This window comes from Pteropus vampyrus, unplaced genomic scaffold (genome assembly GCF_000151845.1).
Source record: "Pteropus vampyrus isolate Shadow unplaced genomic scaffold, Pvam_2.0 Scaffold39, whole genome shotgun sequence".
Classification (NCBI taxonomy): domain Eukaryota; kingdom Metazoa; phylum Chordata; class Mammalia; order Chiroptera; family Pteropodidae; genus Pteropus; species Pteropus vampyrus.
The window spans coordinates 1082048-1095368 of record NW_011888820.1 but is presented as its reverse complement, the minus strand read 5'-3'; the positions used below and the strand labels follow the sequence as shown (position 1 = coordinate 1095368).

Here is a 13321-nt window from a genome sequence, read left to right as displayed (position 1 = left end):
AACTGCAGAGCTTCCTGTGGGGTCAGCTGAGAGCTTGGTATGACTGCATGGCAGCCCACCCTCTCCCTCTACCTAATCCTGTTTCCTTCCCACCCCTTCCAGGGTGTTGAACTCAAGAGCACTCTTTAACTTCCTGCATGCTAATGTCAGCTCAGATTTTGCTTCCTGGGGAACCTAACTTGCAACAGAGATTTCTTGTTGGGCAAACTACTCAAAAAGATTTTTATTCAATGATTGTATAAGGTACTTAAAGATAATTATGATGGTGACGATGATGGTAGTGCTGGTGGTGATGGGAAGACAAAAGAAAGGAAAAGCTTTTGTCTGATAGTATCTTGAATTTTACTTGAACAGAGTTCAAGATGTCAAGTGGAAGTGAAAAAATAAAAATGATAACCAAACATCATAATGAAAAGAATTTATGTTACTAACAAACTCAGAAGACCTTTCATAACTGTGCCTACTTTACTTTCATATTCCCCTCAACATGTAATCCATGATATCTATCACCTCCACCAAATATGTATTTATTGAGCATCTACTGTGCCAAACTCTGTGCTAGGGATCTGGTATTTTAACAACATAGTGATTCCCTCCAAGAAACTTACAAATGAATGTGAGGCCAAAAAAAAAAAAAAAGACAATACAAAGTAAAACAGTGCCATGACTGATGTGAGCATGTGCAAGGGTGGATGCTCTGAATACACAATGATAACCACCACTTACCAGGCTATGCTTACTGTGTGCCAACATTGTCTTAAATGCTTTACAAGCGTTATTCCATGAAATCTCACAACAATCCTCTGGGCAGGTCCCCTTTAACAGATAAGGAAACTCATATCAGAACTTTCTCACAGTCAGTGAGTGATGGGTAGAGCCTGGATTTGAACCCCATCCATGTGCTAACTCAAGACCTAGCGCCACTCTTAACCACTCTCCTGCTGAGAGATGGAGAATGACTGGATTTAATGAGTGTGCAAGAGGGCCGAAGACAGACAGAAACTTCATGATGAATGAATAAAAGACAGTAAAAGAGGCAAAGAAGGAATACTCAGAGAGGAAGGAGGGGAATCAAGGGTTGAGACAGTTTCAAAAAGCAGAGTGTTGCCAGCAGAGTCAAATGTAGAGAGGAGGTCAACCAAAACAGAGAGAAATAGGTCCTTGGGTTTTAACCACAGTGAGGTCCTTGGGGGATTTGGCAAGGGAAGTTTTGTTTGCATGGGGGGGGGTAGGGAGAGATGATACTAGATCATAGTGAGTTGTGAAATGAATAAATAAGTGACAGAAATGAACATAGTGAGTGTTGAGTATCATTTCTGGAAGCTTGGCTGTTCAGATAAGGGGTCAGCAATAGATATCAGGTCGAAGAGAATCTTTTTCTACAATTGGTTTTGCTTTAGTTTTTCTAAAACGAGAGAGACTTGAGCATGGTTAGTGCATGGGTATTGAGCTGACCTGCCTAACTACTCTTCCAGCTTTTTCTGCAACAGCCCCTAATTTTAATTGGAGTAATACTCTTCTCCTCCTCTATGCTGTTTTGGTGAGACTGCTAATTGGAAGTGAGAGGTCTCTGACCCACCCATATGGCACTCTCCTAAGAGACTTTAAACTTGAGTACTTGACACTAGGACAAAAAGTGGCAAAAATTGATTCACCCCAACAATAATGAGGAACCAGGCTTAGGTTATAAAACCTATTCGTGATTGTTCAGGCCTGACCATAGGCAATCACAAAAGTTTTCCGTGGCAGGCCTCACAGGGGAAAAGCTACCCTCCCCACACCAGCCTGAGGCATAGCCAATGAACTGCAGTCTGGGGATGGTACAAAGATTCAGGCCCCTTGGCCTCCTGCTCTTATCACATTTGCATTTCTAGCCCCAGTGGCTTCACTTCTCGGTCTCATAACTAAGGCAGTACGCAGAGGTCTTCATAAGCCGAGCCCTCCTTATCGAGAAGATACATTTCCCCACTCAGACTCAGTACCTAGTACTTTTCTACTCCTACCCCTTAGCCCCCTCGCCTCTGTCATCCCATGGTCCATAATATTACAGGAGCCTTTTGTTCAGGGCTCCCTAGACAATGAGATGACCCCCATGTCTGTGTACCTGACCCTCCATCAGTGACTGTTCCATGGGGGAAAATGAAAAAGTGGGAGCTGGCTCTTTGTCTGGTTTTAGCCTCTTAGACCATTGCAGTAAGTGAGTAAAGGCTTAACTCTTTCCTTTCGGCTCTTTGCTTTAATCGACTACTCCGGCACCTGACAGTTCATCTCTCAGTCTCTCCCAGCTCAGCCAAACTCCTAACAATTGTCCTGGAAGACACTGCCCATGATACAGTGCTACCCAGCTCCACAGAGATGCCCTGGTACCTGTTCTTCTCAAGGCAGTTTCTTCTACATTTCCTTACATGTGGTGGGGCTTCTTTTTGGCTTAGCCAGAGATGTTGGCAGATGAAAAACCCTAGCTGATATAAGCATGTCCACATGCCAATCATGAAAAGCCAACAAAAAGTAATAGTGCAAAGATATGGAAAAAGAGGAGGAGAAATAACAATAATTAATACAATGGGGCTCCTGAAGAATCAGAGGAAATGGGATCCAGAGGTCATTCCAATTGGCTGGACTCTGACAGAAGAGAAAATTGTTTCTCTGAACCTTGAGAAATGTAGGAAAGAAGAGACATGGATAAAGATTTGTAGGAGGATTTGGGATGGGAGAGATAATAAGGATGTTAAAGTTATCTGTGTTGGATGACCTCTAACCTTTCTAAGGAGGAAACCTTGCTGAGAGGATGAAGTGGTAAGTTAAAGATGCTAAAGGTTCAAATAGCTGCTGTGGAGAATGGCTGAGAAGTTGATTGAACCAAGGGAGCTGTGGCCATGAGAATACATAAAACATTGGTCTGCATAACTGGCTATCCACAGCACAGACAACTTGAGGAAGAGACAGTGCATTTTATCTGAAGTATTTTCTAAACTTTATTTTTGTTAAATGTATCCTTTGTTTTCAGTTATACTTTTGAAATGAAAAAGGTACCAAAATAAAAATATACTTATCAAGTCTTAAAATGTCATAAATTTAAATTTCAAACTTGAATTTAAAAAGTGAAGTAAACTTTGGGGGGAAAAAACCAAATCTATTTCAATAGTGGTGTCTTGGTTTTATTCTCTGGGTAAAACTTAAAGTACATATGAATGACCAGCAGAGGGAGCCAAAGTCATGTATGGAACTTTTTTTCTACACAGCTTTTAGGAAAGTGATTAAAAACTGCAAAATTCAAATGCACCTCATCTTCCAAAAACATATGCAAAAATCACAGAAATCACATAATTTAGTGCTACTCTGCTGTCAAATACTGCAAAGAAAATCTCAAAGCTAAAATGAGATTCAGAATCCCAACTAGTTCAAAGAAGCCTTCCTCCTTCCCTTCCTTCTCTTCTCTCTCTCCTGTCTCTAGGACTTGTTTGGAGTAACTCCGCTAAAGCTAGGAAATTTGTATTCTATTTCAGTTGAAACATTCTACGAGTTGTGTCGACACTTTTTCAGTTTCCGTTACCAGTTTCTGGGATCATATTGGTTCATACTGGTTCCAGTTGTGTTGAAAAGAAGCAGGTGGGCCTCTAGCTCCGACCTCTTAATTCAGGCCTTATGTATGTATAGCTTAGGAAAGGGAAGGAACAGATTTCTTGTAAAAGTTTGTTGAAAAAGTATTGGCTGCAACTAAATATAAGTGTCTCTATCTTCTGAATGATACCTATGTTAGGGTGTTTTGTTTATAAGCAAGAGAATCTAACTTTGACTAACTTATGGGGAGAAAGGACTTTATTGAAAGGATACTGATTTGTACTATCTTTTCAATAGTTTATAACTAAAATCTGGGGAAAATATTTTATAATTAAGAATGATAATAAGAGGTTATTTTGTACTGTATTTCACAAGTTCAAAAATTTAGATAAAATGGGTAATTCCTAGAAAAATGTAACTCTCAAAACTTGATATGAGGACAGAAAAAAAGAATAGTTTTATAAATGAGTGTATAATTTAAAACATTCCTATTAAAAAAAAAAAACAAAACAAATAAAAACCCTCCAATCCCAAATGGCTTCACTGACAAGTTCCAACAAATATTTAAGAAAGAATAATGTCATCTGAAACAAAGGTAACAGAGAAGAAAAAAGACAAAGCGGTCCTCAATTCTTTTGTGAGGTTCACATTACCTTGATACCAAAGCCCAGCAAAGGACTTCAATTCCAGAAAGATGGGGTAGACATACTTTTTTATTTCTCCCAGTAAGTACAGCTAAAAAGGCTATAAGTAAAACAAATACGACAGCTCTGAAAGGCAGAGAGAGGAACACAGGCTGGATAGGGACTTCGGACACAAGGAATGAGACAATAGTAAGTAGCCTGGGTTTCCTTTTTTACTTCATTTATCTGATTTTATTTTTTCTTACTTACTATATTCTTAGCATCTCATAAAGTATCAGACAAATAGGAAGTGCTTGACAAGTGAATGAATGAACAAATGAATAAATGAATGGATTAAATGAATGAATAAATGAACGAATGAATGAATGGTTGCTAAGTGGCATTATCTATTAAGCATGCAGGGCTAGTGAATTCACTATTGAAGGCAAAACAAACTCAGGCCCAGATCTCTTTGAATTTATTAGAACCTACCTAAGTACTGGCCAATTAAAATAGAATACATAGGTAACCATACGAAAGTGATGGAATATAAATCTGCTAAAACTAGAAACTATAAACACAAAATAAACTTCTTGTTAGACATAAATAGTGAAGATCTGAGAGTCATTTCCCTTCCACGGAGTGAAGAAAAATACTGTGGAAAAAGTAGAATTTCAGGAAACCCATGAATATGTAAAAGAATATTCCAAATCTAAGATTAAAATGTAGACTCTTAAAAAGAAACAAAGTATGAAAACTGCTTAGGCTAGATCAACTATATGGACCACTTTTCTAAATAACTTGAAAACTGTCTTCTGCTATTACAGACTCCATGGAGAATGAAGGAAAAAGAAGAAAAAGCAGAAGGGAAAGAAATAAGATGTCAAGATCTTCTTTTCATTATTTTATACAAGAATATAAGCTAATCTAAAGAACTCAGTGCCTAGAACACACTTAGTGTCAATAAATATTAGACAATCAAGAGATCCACACATCAAATGGCACCTGCTTGCAGGGCCACTCTGCTATATAAAACACTAGAGGGCATTGTTGGCAGGGACACCTACGTGAAAGGCACCCCATGGACATGAACAGCAAATAGCCTACATGGCCCAACACTGCAGCCCTGTTTATGTAAACGTTTAAGTTACCAAGGCATTACAGAAGTACAATCTTGATATCTACAAAACATCCAAGTCAGCATTACTTTCCATAAAATCAAATATATTAAGAGGTTAAATGATTTTCCTGTTAGCATCCCAAGGTTTCTACCTATCTGTAATGGATCCAGGACACTGTGGGGAGTGAGGGGGTTAGGTACAAATAGATTGTCTCAGGTACTGTATGGATATTCTTTAGCTCTTACAAATTAGACTCAGATAAAAGTTATTCTGCAAAATGATATGATATGGCATTCCAGTTGTAAATCCTTGTGTAAATCGGTACAGGGTGACTTGTCTAAATCCTTCAGTATGTAACATTTTATATTCAAATGACCTTCTGTGAAATAGCTTTCCTTATAGTTTCTATACATATTCACGAAGACACACCATCAGCACTGAAAGATAGCCAAGCAGAAAGAGAAAAATCCTAACACACTGATAATTTTCTTAATGTAATTAGATAGTACAGCTACATTCCTTGTTAATTTGAATTTAGTTCAAATAACTAAATAGCTTTGTTCACTTTGTGATAAAATTAGACATTTGCAAAATAAGTTTCTGTCAATTCACATACATTTATTTTTGCAATAATCAGTGCAGGAAGCTTTTTAAAAATGCATAGGATTGGCATTAGGTTAAGATGAAATAACCTGATTTCTAAAAAAAATCACTTCATCAAATGTCTTACTAGGTTTCCATAGGAAAGCAGTATAAGGCATCTACTTAGTAATTATGCAATTTTTTTACCTTATTTTATTTATTGCTTTACCTGAAAAACCAACATAATTTGCCAATATATATTTTTTTAAATCAGATCATTTTAAACTAGATTATCTCATCTAACGTTTAAGACTGAATCCAAGAGGAGACAAGAAGGAAAGGTACTTTAATGTTAATTTGCCTAAAATTACTTTTTAGTATGAAAATAGGACAACTAGTGATAAGGCAGTGTTTCCAAACTTACCTGTTCATGAGACTCACCCGGGGTGCTTGCTTAAAAGTGTGAAATTCCCAGGTCTTATCCCAAGAGATGCTGATTCCTGAGGTTTGGGATGGGGTTCAGGAATGTGTATTATTAAAAACACCTGGATAAGTTTTACAATCAGGCAAATTTGGAACTGCTCTGTGTCACAGAAAGAACACTGACCTAGTCTTAGGGTTCAAAACACCAGGTTTGCCAGCTCTTCCATGTGTCCTTAACCGAGTCATTTTAACACACTGGGTCTAAACTTCCTCAGCTGTGGAAACCAAACCAAACCAAACCAAACCAAAACGACTGGTTTTACTCCATAAGCCCCGTGAAGATAGGAACCCCCTCCTCACTACTCATCACTTGTTCTTAGCCTGGTGCCTCTTGGTTCATGCCTCTTGGTTCATATTTGCTGACTAACTCACTATTTAGATAACCTGTAAGATTCTTTCAACTTTAAAAATTATATTATTCTAAAATATATAAGTAATAAAACAATTCATTTCATCAGCCATTTACAAAATAACAATTACTGTCAAAACAAAACATAAAGTAAAAAGGGCCACCACTCCTGTTGACTGATTTCAGGGCTGCAAGTTCCTGGTAAGCATTTCAAAAGATCTGACTTGGGAGATTTGATTTCACATCTTCTTCATAGCTGCCGTGATGGTTAAAGGTATAGAATTGGAAGCTCTTAGCATAATGTTTGGCTCAGTAAAAGTGAGTACTATCTGGAAAACTCAGTGGAAAACACAATAAATTCTCCTGTTACACATGCAGGAGGACTGTAATCACAGATTTTTAAAATTTTTGTTATGTTAGCCCCAAAACATACTGTCAAATAACAACTTTAGAATTATTAGGAACCTTCCCTGGCACATGTGGACTTTACAGAAATAAGTGCTTTTGAAACTTATTATGATGGAAAAATAAGCCCTGAAAACTCTATTTCTAACATTTTGAGTTTACTTTAAAATTAAATGTTCTTATTAATTTTTAAATAATTTATTAAATTATCTATTTAAACCCTTCCATATATTACATATCTAATATAATTTAAAGAAGTGGTTTTCAAAGTGGTTCTCACACTAGCAGCCTCGACATCACCTAGGAAAAGCAAATTCGTGAGCTGTACCCCAGACCTAATGAATCAGAAATTCTGTGTGGGATGATAAAATCTATGATACTTGTCTTCCAGGTGATTATGATGCACACCGAAGCATGAGAACCACTGACTGAGAGTAAACAGGACTCTATTATAAAAACAAATTCAAACAAAACTGAATTCACTCTCTATAAACCTCCTACGAGGTATCATATTGGAAAAAACCACATCATATATTATTCAACTGTACAGCGATAACCTCAATTAGCAAACATACAACAAACACACTTTAATATAATAAGCCGTTTCCTCCTTTTGAAAAAAATTCTGAAATATTGATCCTGAAATGAAAACAATATAAACCACTGGCTTTTAGGATAGTCAAGTCCTAATTTCTCAATTTTACAAGTAAAATAAAAAATTTTAATAAAAACACACTACCATTTATTACCAAATTTAACTTTAATGTTATTAAAACTTTAACAATAAAAAATGAAACTATGAATATACAATACAAAATCACAAGGTTTGGGTCTCTTTTTTAATACAAATAGCAATTCTGATTTAGAACTAATGATGCATAAGATTCTAAGGGTAACTAGATATTATAAATTTATGATTATGTGTTCCATGTAAAAAATAATCTCTCAGTTATAAAATTCTGAAAATCTTAAAATTACATTTTCTCAGATACCAGCAAAAAGGAAAGACATTTTAAATTTGAGGGTAAGGTAGAGATGGGAGTATTGGTGAGAGATACTGAGATCCACGCACTGTCACACTCCTCAGTTACAAGTGAAGGAATTTGAGAAGACACAGAAACTTACAGAATGACTGCTCATTCTATATTGTTCTCCAGCTCTGGAGAACATAACTCAAGTATATTTCTCAAACATTTTTCCCCAAGCCATAGAATTCACCAAGAGAAAGAGACTGATGTAAATGTGAAGAAGAAGAAACAAATCAGCTCCTAGTCGGGAATATTAAATGGCAGCGTGCTGATGACCTCTCCGGATTCGGTGACAATGGCATCATAAACCCACCTTCGGTTGCAGCGGCACTCAGGCCCACACTTATTGGAGTTACACTTGGGGCAAGGGTAGAAGCAGCCTAGGCAGTTCTTCTCCAGGCAATCACACAGATCAGCATCATTAAAGATTAGCCTGCCACTTTTGTCATACTTCCTCATAACTCTGCAAAGCAAAAGAGTGACACTAAAATGATGTTTTCCTTAACGATGAGAATAAATTATTATGTAGCAAACTTCATAAATATGATCCAGCACCCTAGAGATTACCCAGCAACACTTCAGAATATCATATGGCAGTGATGTCCTGGGAAATTCAGCGAATACGTGACCAATTTCTAATGTAGCCAGGCTTGTCACCAAGAGTAACAACACTTCACTTTTTCAGCATGCTGGGGAAGGTAATATTCCACCTAAGCAAAGTATGAGGAATAGCTGTCTAAATCTTCCTCCTATAAATGTTCCAATTTTCATTTAAAATATAACCATTCCTGAAGGAATTTTCCCTACTAAATTACCCTCTTTTTTCTTTCTTAAGAGAAAAGCACTATAGTGAAGACATTTACATTTTTAGTGGTGAGTCAAGCATTAAAACTTAGTTACTACACCATCATCATTAAAAAAGAAAATAAATAAAACAACGCCTTTGCTAACAGTCTCCAGTGCCATTGCTTCTGTTCCTTTCTGATTATTTTACACCCAGTGTGAACGGAGAACACAGGTGACCAAGATGGTAGAATCTGCCTTTAGCTCTGAGTGGAGGCAATAAGTTCTGCACCACAGGAGAGCACCAGAGTCTACACCTTGTTTCAGGTTCCCACACTTCCTCTGTTAGCCTCTGCAACGTGTCCAGGAGGCAAAAGGCTTTCACAAGAATTCCACTACCATCTCAAATCCAAACCATTTTGAAATAAATCTTTCAAAACCGAGCTCGCTTTAAAGCCTCAGAATGACAAAAACACTTCTGTACAGCCTGTATCCATTATTACCAGTTGAAATAAGGAAAAAAAAAAAAAAGCCTGTCCCTAAGCTAGTGTGGTTATGAACTTCCACCCTTGGTCCCCAAGCAGGCATAACAACTCTTCTCTTCCTGTTCAGATAAGTAATGCTGTTCCATCCTCTTCTCTCTCCTAATAAAGCAGGGAAGGTTGAAGGTCATTATATGTACTTGCTGCCTGATTATCACACTTCGGTAGGAATACTTCCAATGAGGATTTATATTTGAAGCATTTCATCTGTGCAATGAAAGCTTCCCCGCCCCCTTCCAAACCCACCAGCAAATTCAGGTGTCAGCTGATTTTAAAATTGATTATGGGAATAATGGGAGTGGGCAGTCTTGAAGTCAAAAGGAAGACAGACCAGATTCCATCCTTCTCCCTCGTCTTAATTAAGACACAGATTTTATAGTTTCCTGTCCATCCAATGCTATTTTTTGTAAAATTCTGAACTATCATACATATAAAAGCATAGAGAACATACATGCACAGATAAAAAAGAAAAATGTGCCCCCTGCCCAGCTTAATAAAGTATTATGCCTTCGAAGTCCTCTTCACGCCCCATGTATCATATCCCTGTCCCCGGCCTTCCAAGAGGAACCACACCTTGAAATTATAAAAATCATCTCCTTGTTTTACTTTTAGTTATGCCACATATGTATGTACCACCAAGCATACTGCATCTTCCCTTCTGTATTTGCTTTCTTATTCTACTGCATGATTTGAGATTCATCCCTGATGGTGTGTGTGACTGTATACAAATATTTTTACTTCTATATGCATCCCACTGTATGAATATACAAGTTACTTATCTTTTCAATTATGGATGGGCATTTGGATTATTACTACTTTATTTTCTTTGCTATTGCAGTGTTGCTATGAATCTTCTTGTACATGTGTCCTGTTGTATGCGTGAAATGGCTTTTCCAGGATATATACCCAGGAGTGAAGACGTTAGGTCATAAGGTGCATAGGTAATGCCACGCTGTTTTTAAATAGTGACTGTACCATTTTACATTCAATTCATGTCCCATAGCTTCATCAACATTTATATTTCAGACTAAGCTCTTTGCTTACCTGGGGGTGGGGCACTTTCCCACACTGTACTGGTGGGGTTTGGTACTATGAGTGTTTATTAGCCTTTTTTTTTTTCTGAAATGCCTGTTCATTGTTTGGTTCATTTTCAATAGGAAATTTATCTTCTTATTAACTTGCAGAATTTGCTCTATATTTTAGATACTCAACTTTTAGATGATAAATAACTTTTCCTACCTTGTGATTTGTCTCATTTTTTTAAGGGTATCTTTTAATGGGCATACATCTTCATTTAAATGTAGTCAAATTTATCAATCTTTTCCTTTAATGAGTTGCTTAGTTTACACTTCTGATGTACTAGCAATCACTGTTCTTATGATAATTCTGTATCCATTGATACCTGAATCCATTCCCATGGATTATTTCTCCTTTGAATGATACGTCTTTGTTACTTTTAGTCATCTTTCCTCCTGAAGCTATTACTCTAACACAAGGACTTCTGCAGCCTTTAAAAATATTATTCCTAGTTTGGGATCACAGTTTATTTCTTGAAGTTGCTAACTTCCAGACACATGGGGTGATACTGTATTTTAGAAAACATTTTAAATTCATAAACAAGGGGCAACCTTTATTTGCTTTGTTAAGGAGAATTTCATATATTTTATAATCCCACAGGTCAAATATCATATATCATGATCTTACTTGTATTTTACAGAAAAATACTCATTCATCTTTGACATCCGTGCTTTCTTTTTCTGCTGCCTTGTTTCAGGATTAAAGTCTGCTACTTGTGGTCCAGGGTTTTGAAATGCTAAGCATCTTAACTGCCGCTCTATCTGTTGCTATGAAAGAAATAATGTGTATTAGTAGTGAGAACTAGATAGTTTTATTTGTTTTACATTATGTCAAAATAAATTTTCTGTATTTTTTACCATAATGGCATGAAAGTACAAATGTTTTACCTAGAGAAATAATTAGTTTTGTCTGATTTTCAAAAGATGTTAGGTCATTCTTTCTAAAGAAAGAAATCCATCGTATAAAACTTACATAATAAAAATGTATTCCCAGTGGAAATAGAATTCTTTTTATATCTAAAAAACATCAGTTGGCTTCTCCAATATGATGGGAATGAAAGTCAGAATTAGCATTTTATGACGGAGAAAGACAAGGGAGTAAAGGCCTTTCCACAGTTGTTAGCTGAAAAAGACCTGCCGATAAGAAGTGTCAAACCACAGCAAGAGCCCAAGCACACACAGTCCTTCCCTTCAGTGCTCTGGGATGGGTTTCAGAGCTACTCACTGCCCTGGGATGTGGCTCCATCAGGGCTCCGATGCACAACACAGCTATCTGAAGTTTCCACTGTAAGTCAAAGCCACATATGAAGAAGAAAATCTTGCTAGAATGGCTTTCTAGAGTGTTAGTGGAAAACTTCCAAGTCTCTGGGGATATTTATAATTCTAAATTAAATGGGGCCTAATTAAGAAGACAAGTAACAAAGATGCTTTAAACAATCCTGATAACTTATTTTGAACATGTAAAACATATGTCATGAGGGAAGAAAATGCTCTTTTGAAGGATTTTAGAAGAAAATAATCTGAGTAGCCCAAAAACACATTGGTTAATATAGACATGAAATACTATACCTGAAAACAAAAAGGAAACTTTCAATGTATGAATTTCAAAGTAGTAAATTAGTAACAGAATCTCAGACTTTTCTACAGTTTACTTGGTTTAGTAGATGTCTAGTCTGTCCAAAGTAATATAAATATAAATAATATAAATCTTTAAAATTTCATTTTGGTGTGTGTATATGGGTTTGTTTTATAAACTTAACCTTAAGAAGCAATTCTGCATTTAGGTGTAGCTGTGAAATAAATACAACTTAGTTCATTCTATTACTATTCTCAGTAGCCTAGCAAGAGTTTAAGAACATAGAGTGCAGGGTAAGCCAACCTATATTCAAATTTGGGCTCTGCCTCTTGTTATTGGGGTACCTTGAGCAAATTCCGACTTCTCTAATTCTCACTTTCTCTTTCTGTGAAATAGGGTTAACAATAGTATCTAGTGATAAGGATTAGGTGAAATGATACAAAGTTTCAGAAGCTGGCTAGCACACATTAAGACAAAAACCAAGGGTTTGTTAAATAAAAACATTCGACCATATTCGGTAAAACAGTCTACTCCAAGGGCAGGATTGTAATGCACAGTACATTGGCTAACAATCAGGCAACTGAGAGGCACAGAGGAGACATGTGAAGTGAGACCAGCTCAGCTGTGAACAGAGTTAAGAGGAGGGAAAACACCATCAGCATGGGGAGTAGGGGCAGAGACCCTTCCTGAGGAGACGTGACTGAGCCCACCTTCGCGCCCACGTTGGGAACTCCCCAAATACCATGGAATCATAATAGCCAGATGCCATACCAGTTGCTTTTGTCCGATTTGACCATTTTTCTCAGGAGAACTTTTACCGGTGGGTCCCTCTTGAGTAGAATTGTTTTTTTCTGACTGTTCACTCATTTCTGATCACTAAAAAATTAGAAAAAAAAAAAAGTAAAACATTAACTTTATATATCCCCAGTAGCTTAATCCTGTGATTTTCCTGCTCTCTCCCTACATCTTAACTTTCTTTCAAAGCCAGACTTCCATCTTCACTTCTGGTTTCTTTTTTACCATTCACTTTTTTTTCTTCCTGTTTTGATTGTTCATTTATTTTGAGTTTTAGATTCCACATATACATGAAATCATAAGGTATTTGTCTTTCTCTGTCTTATCACTCACTCTCAAATCTTGTATCTGACTCCCCCAGTCCACTTTACTCTTCTCTGCTGGCGTTCCATGAGCA

At 36.8% G+C, this 13321-nt stretch overlaps 1 protein-coding gene across 1 annotated transcript; it reads right to left on the bottom strand.

Annotated features, from left to right (window-relative positions):
* Positions 1-8392: 8392 nt before the first annotated feature.
* ARL14EPL (ADP ribosylation factor like GTPase 14 effector protein like) lies at positions 8393-12996 on the bottom strand. Its single transcript, XM_011358260.1, has 3 exons — positions 12901-12996; positions 11182-11321; positions 8393-8615 (listed from the first exon to the last, which is right to left on the bottom strand). The coding sequence occupies exons 1-3, from the start codon at positions 12994-12996 to the stop codon at positions 8393-8395; spliced, it is 459 nt and encodes a 152-aa protein (XP_011356562.1).
* Between the last annotated feature and the right edge of the window lie 325 nt (positions 12997-13321).

Excerpts from the sequence above, each read along its gene's own strand:
- ARL14EPL (XM_011358260.1), bottom strand. The coding sequence starts at position 12,996 with ATGAGTGAACAGTCAGAAAAAAACAATTCTACTCAAGAGGGACCCACC. Across the intron at positions 11,322-12,900 it reads AAATCGGACAAAAGCAACTG|CAACAGATAGAGCGGCAGTT; the intron begins GTATGGCATCTG and ends TTTCTTTCATAG. Across the intron at positions 8,616-11,181 it reads TATTTTTCTGTAAAATACAA|AGTTATGAGGAAGTATGACA; the intron begins GTAAGATCATGA and ends TTTGCTTTGCAG.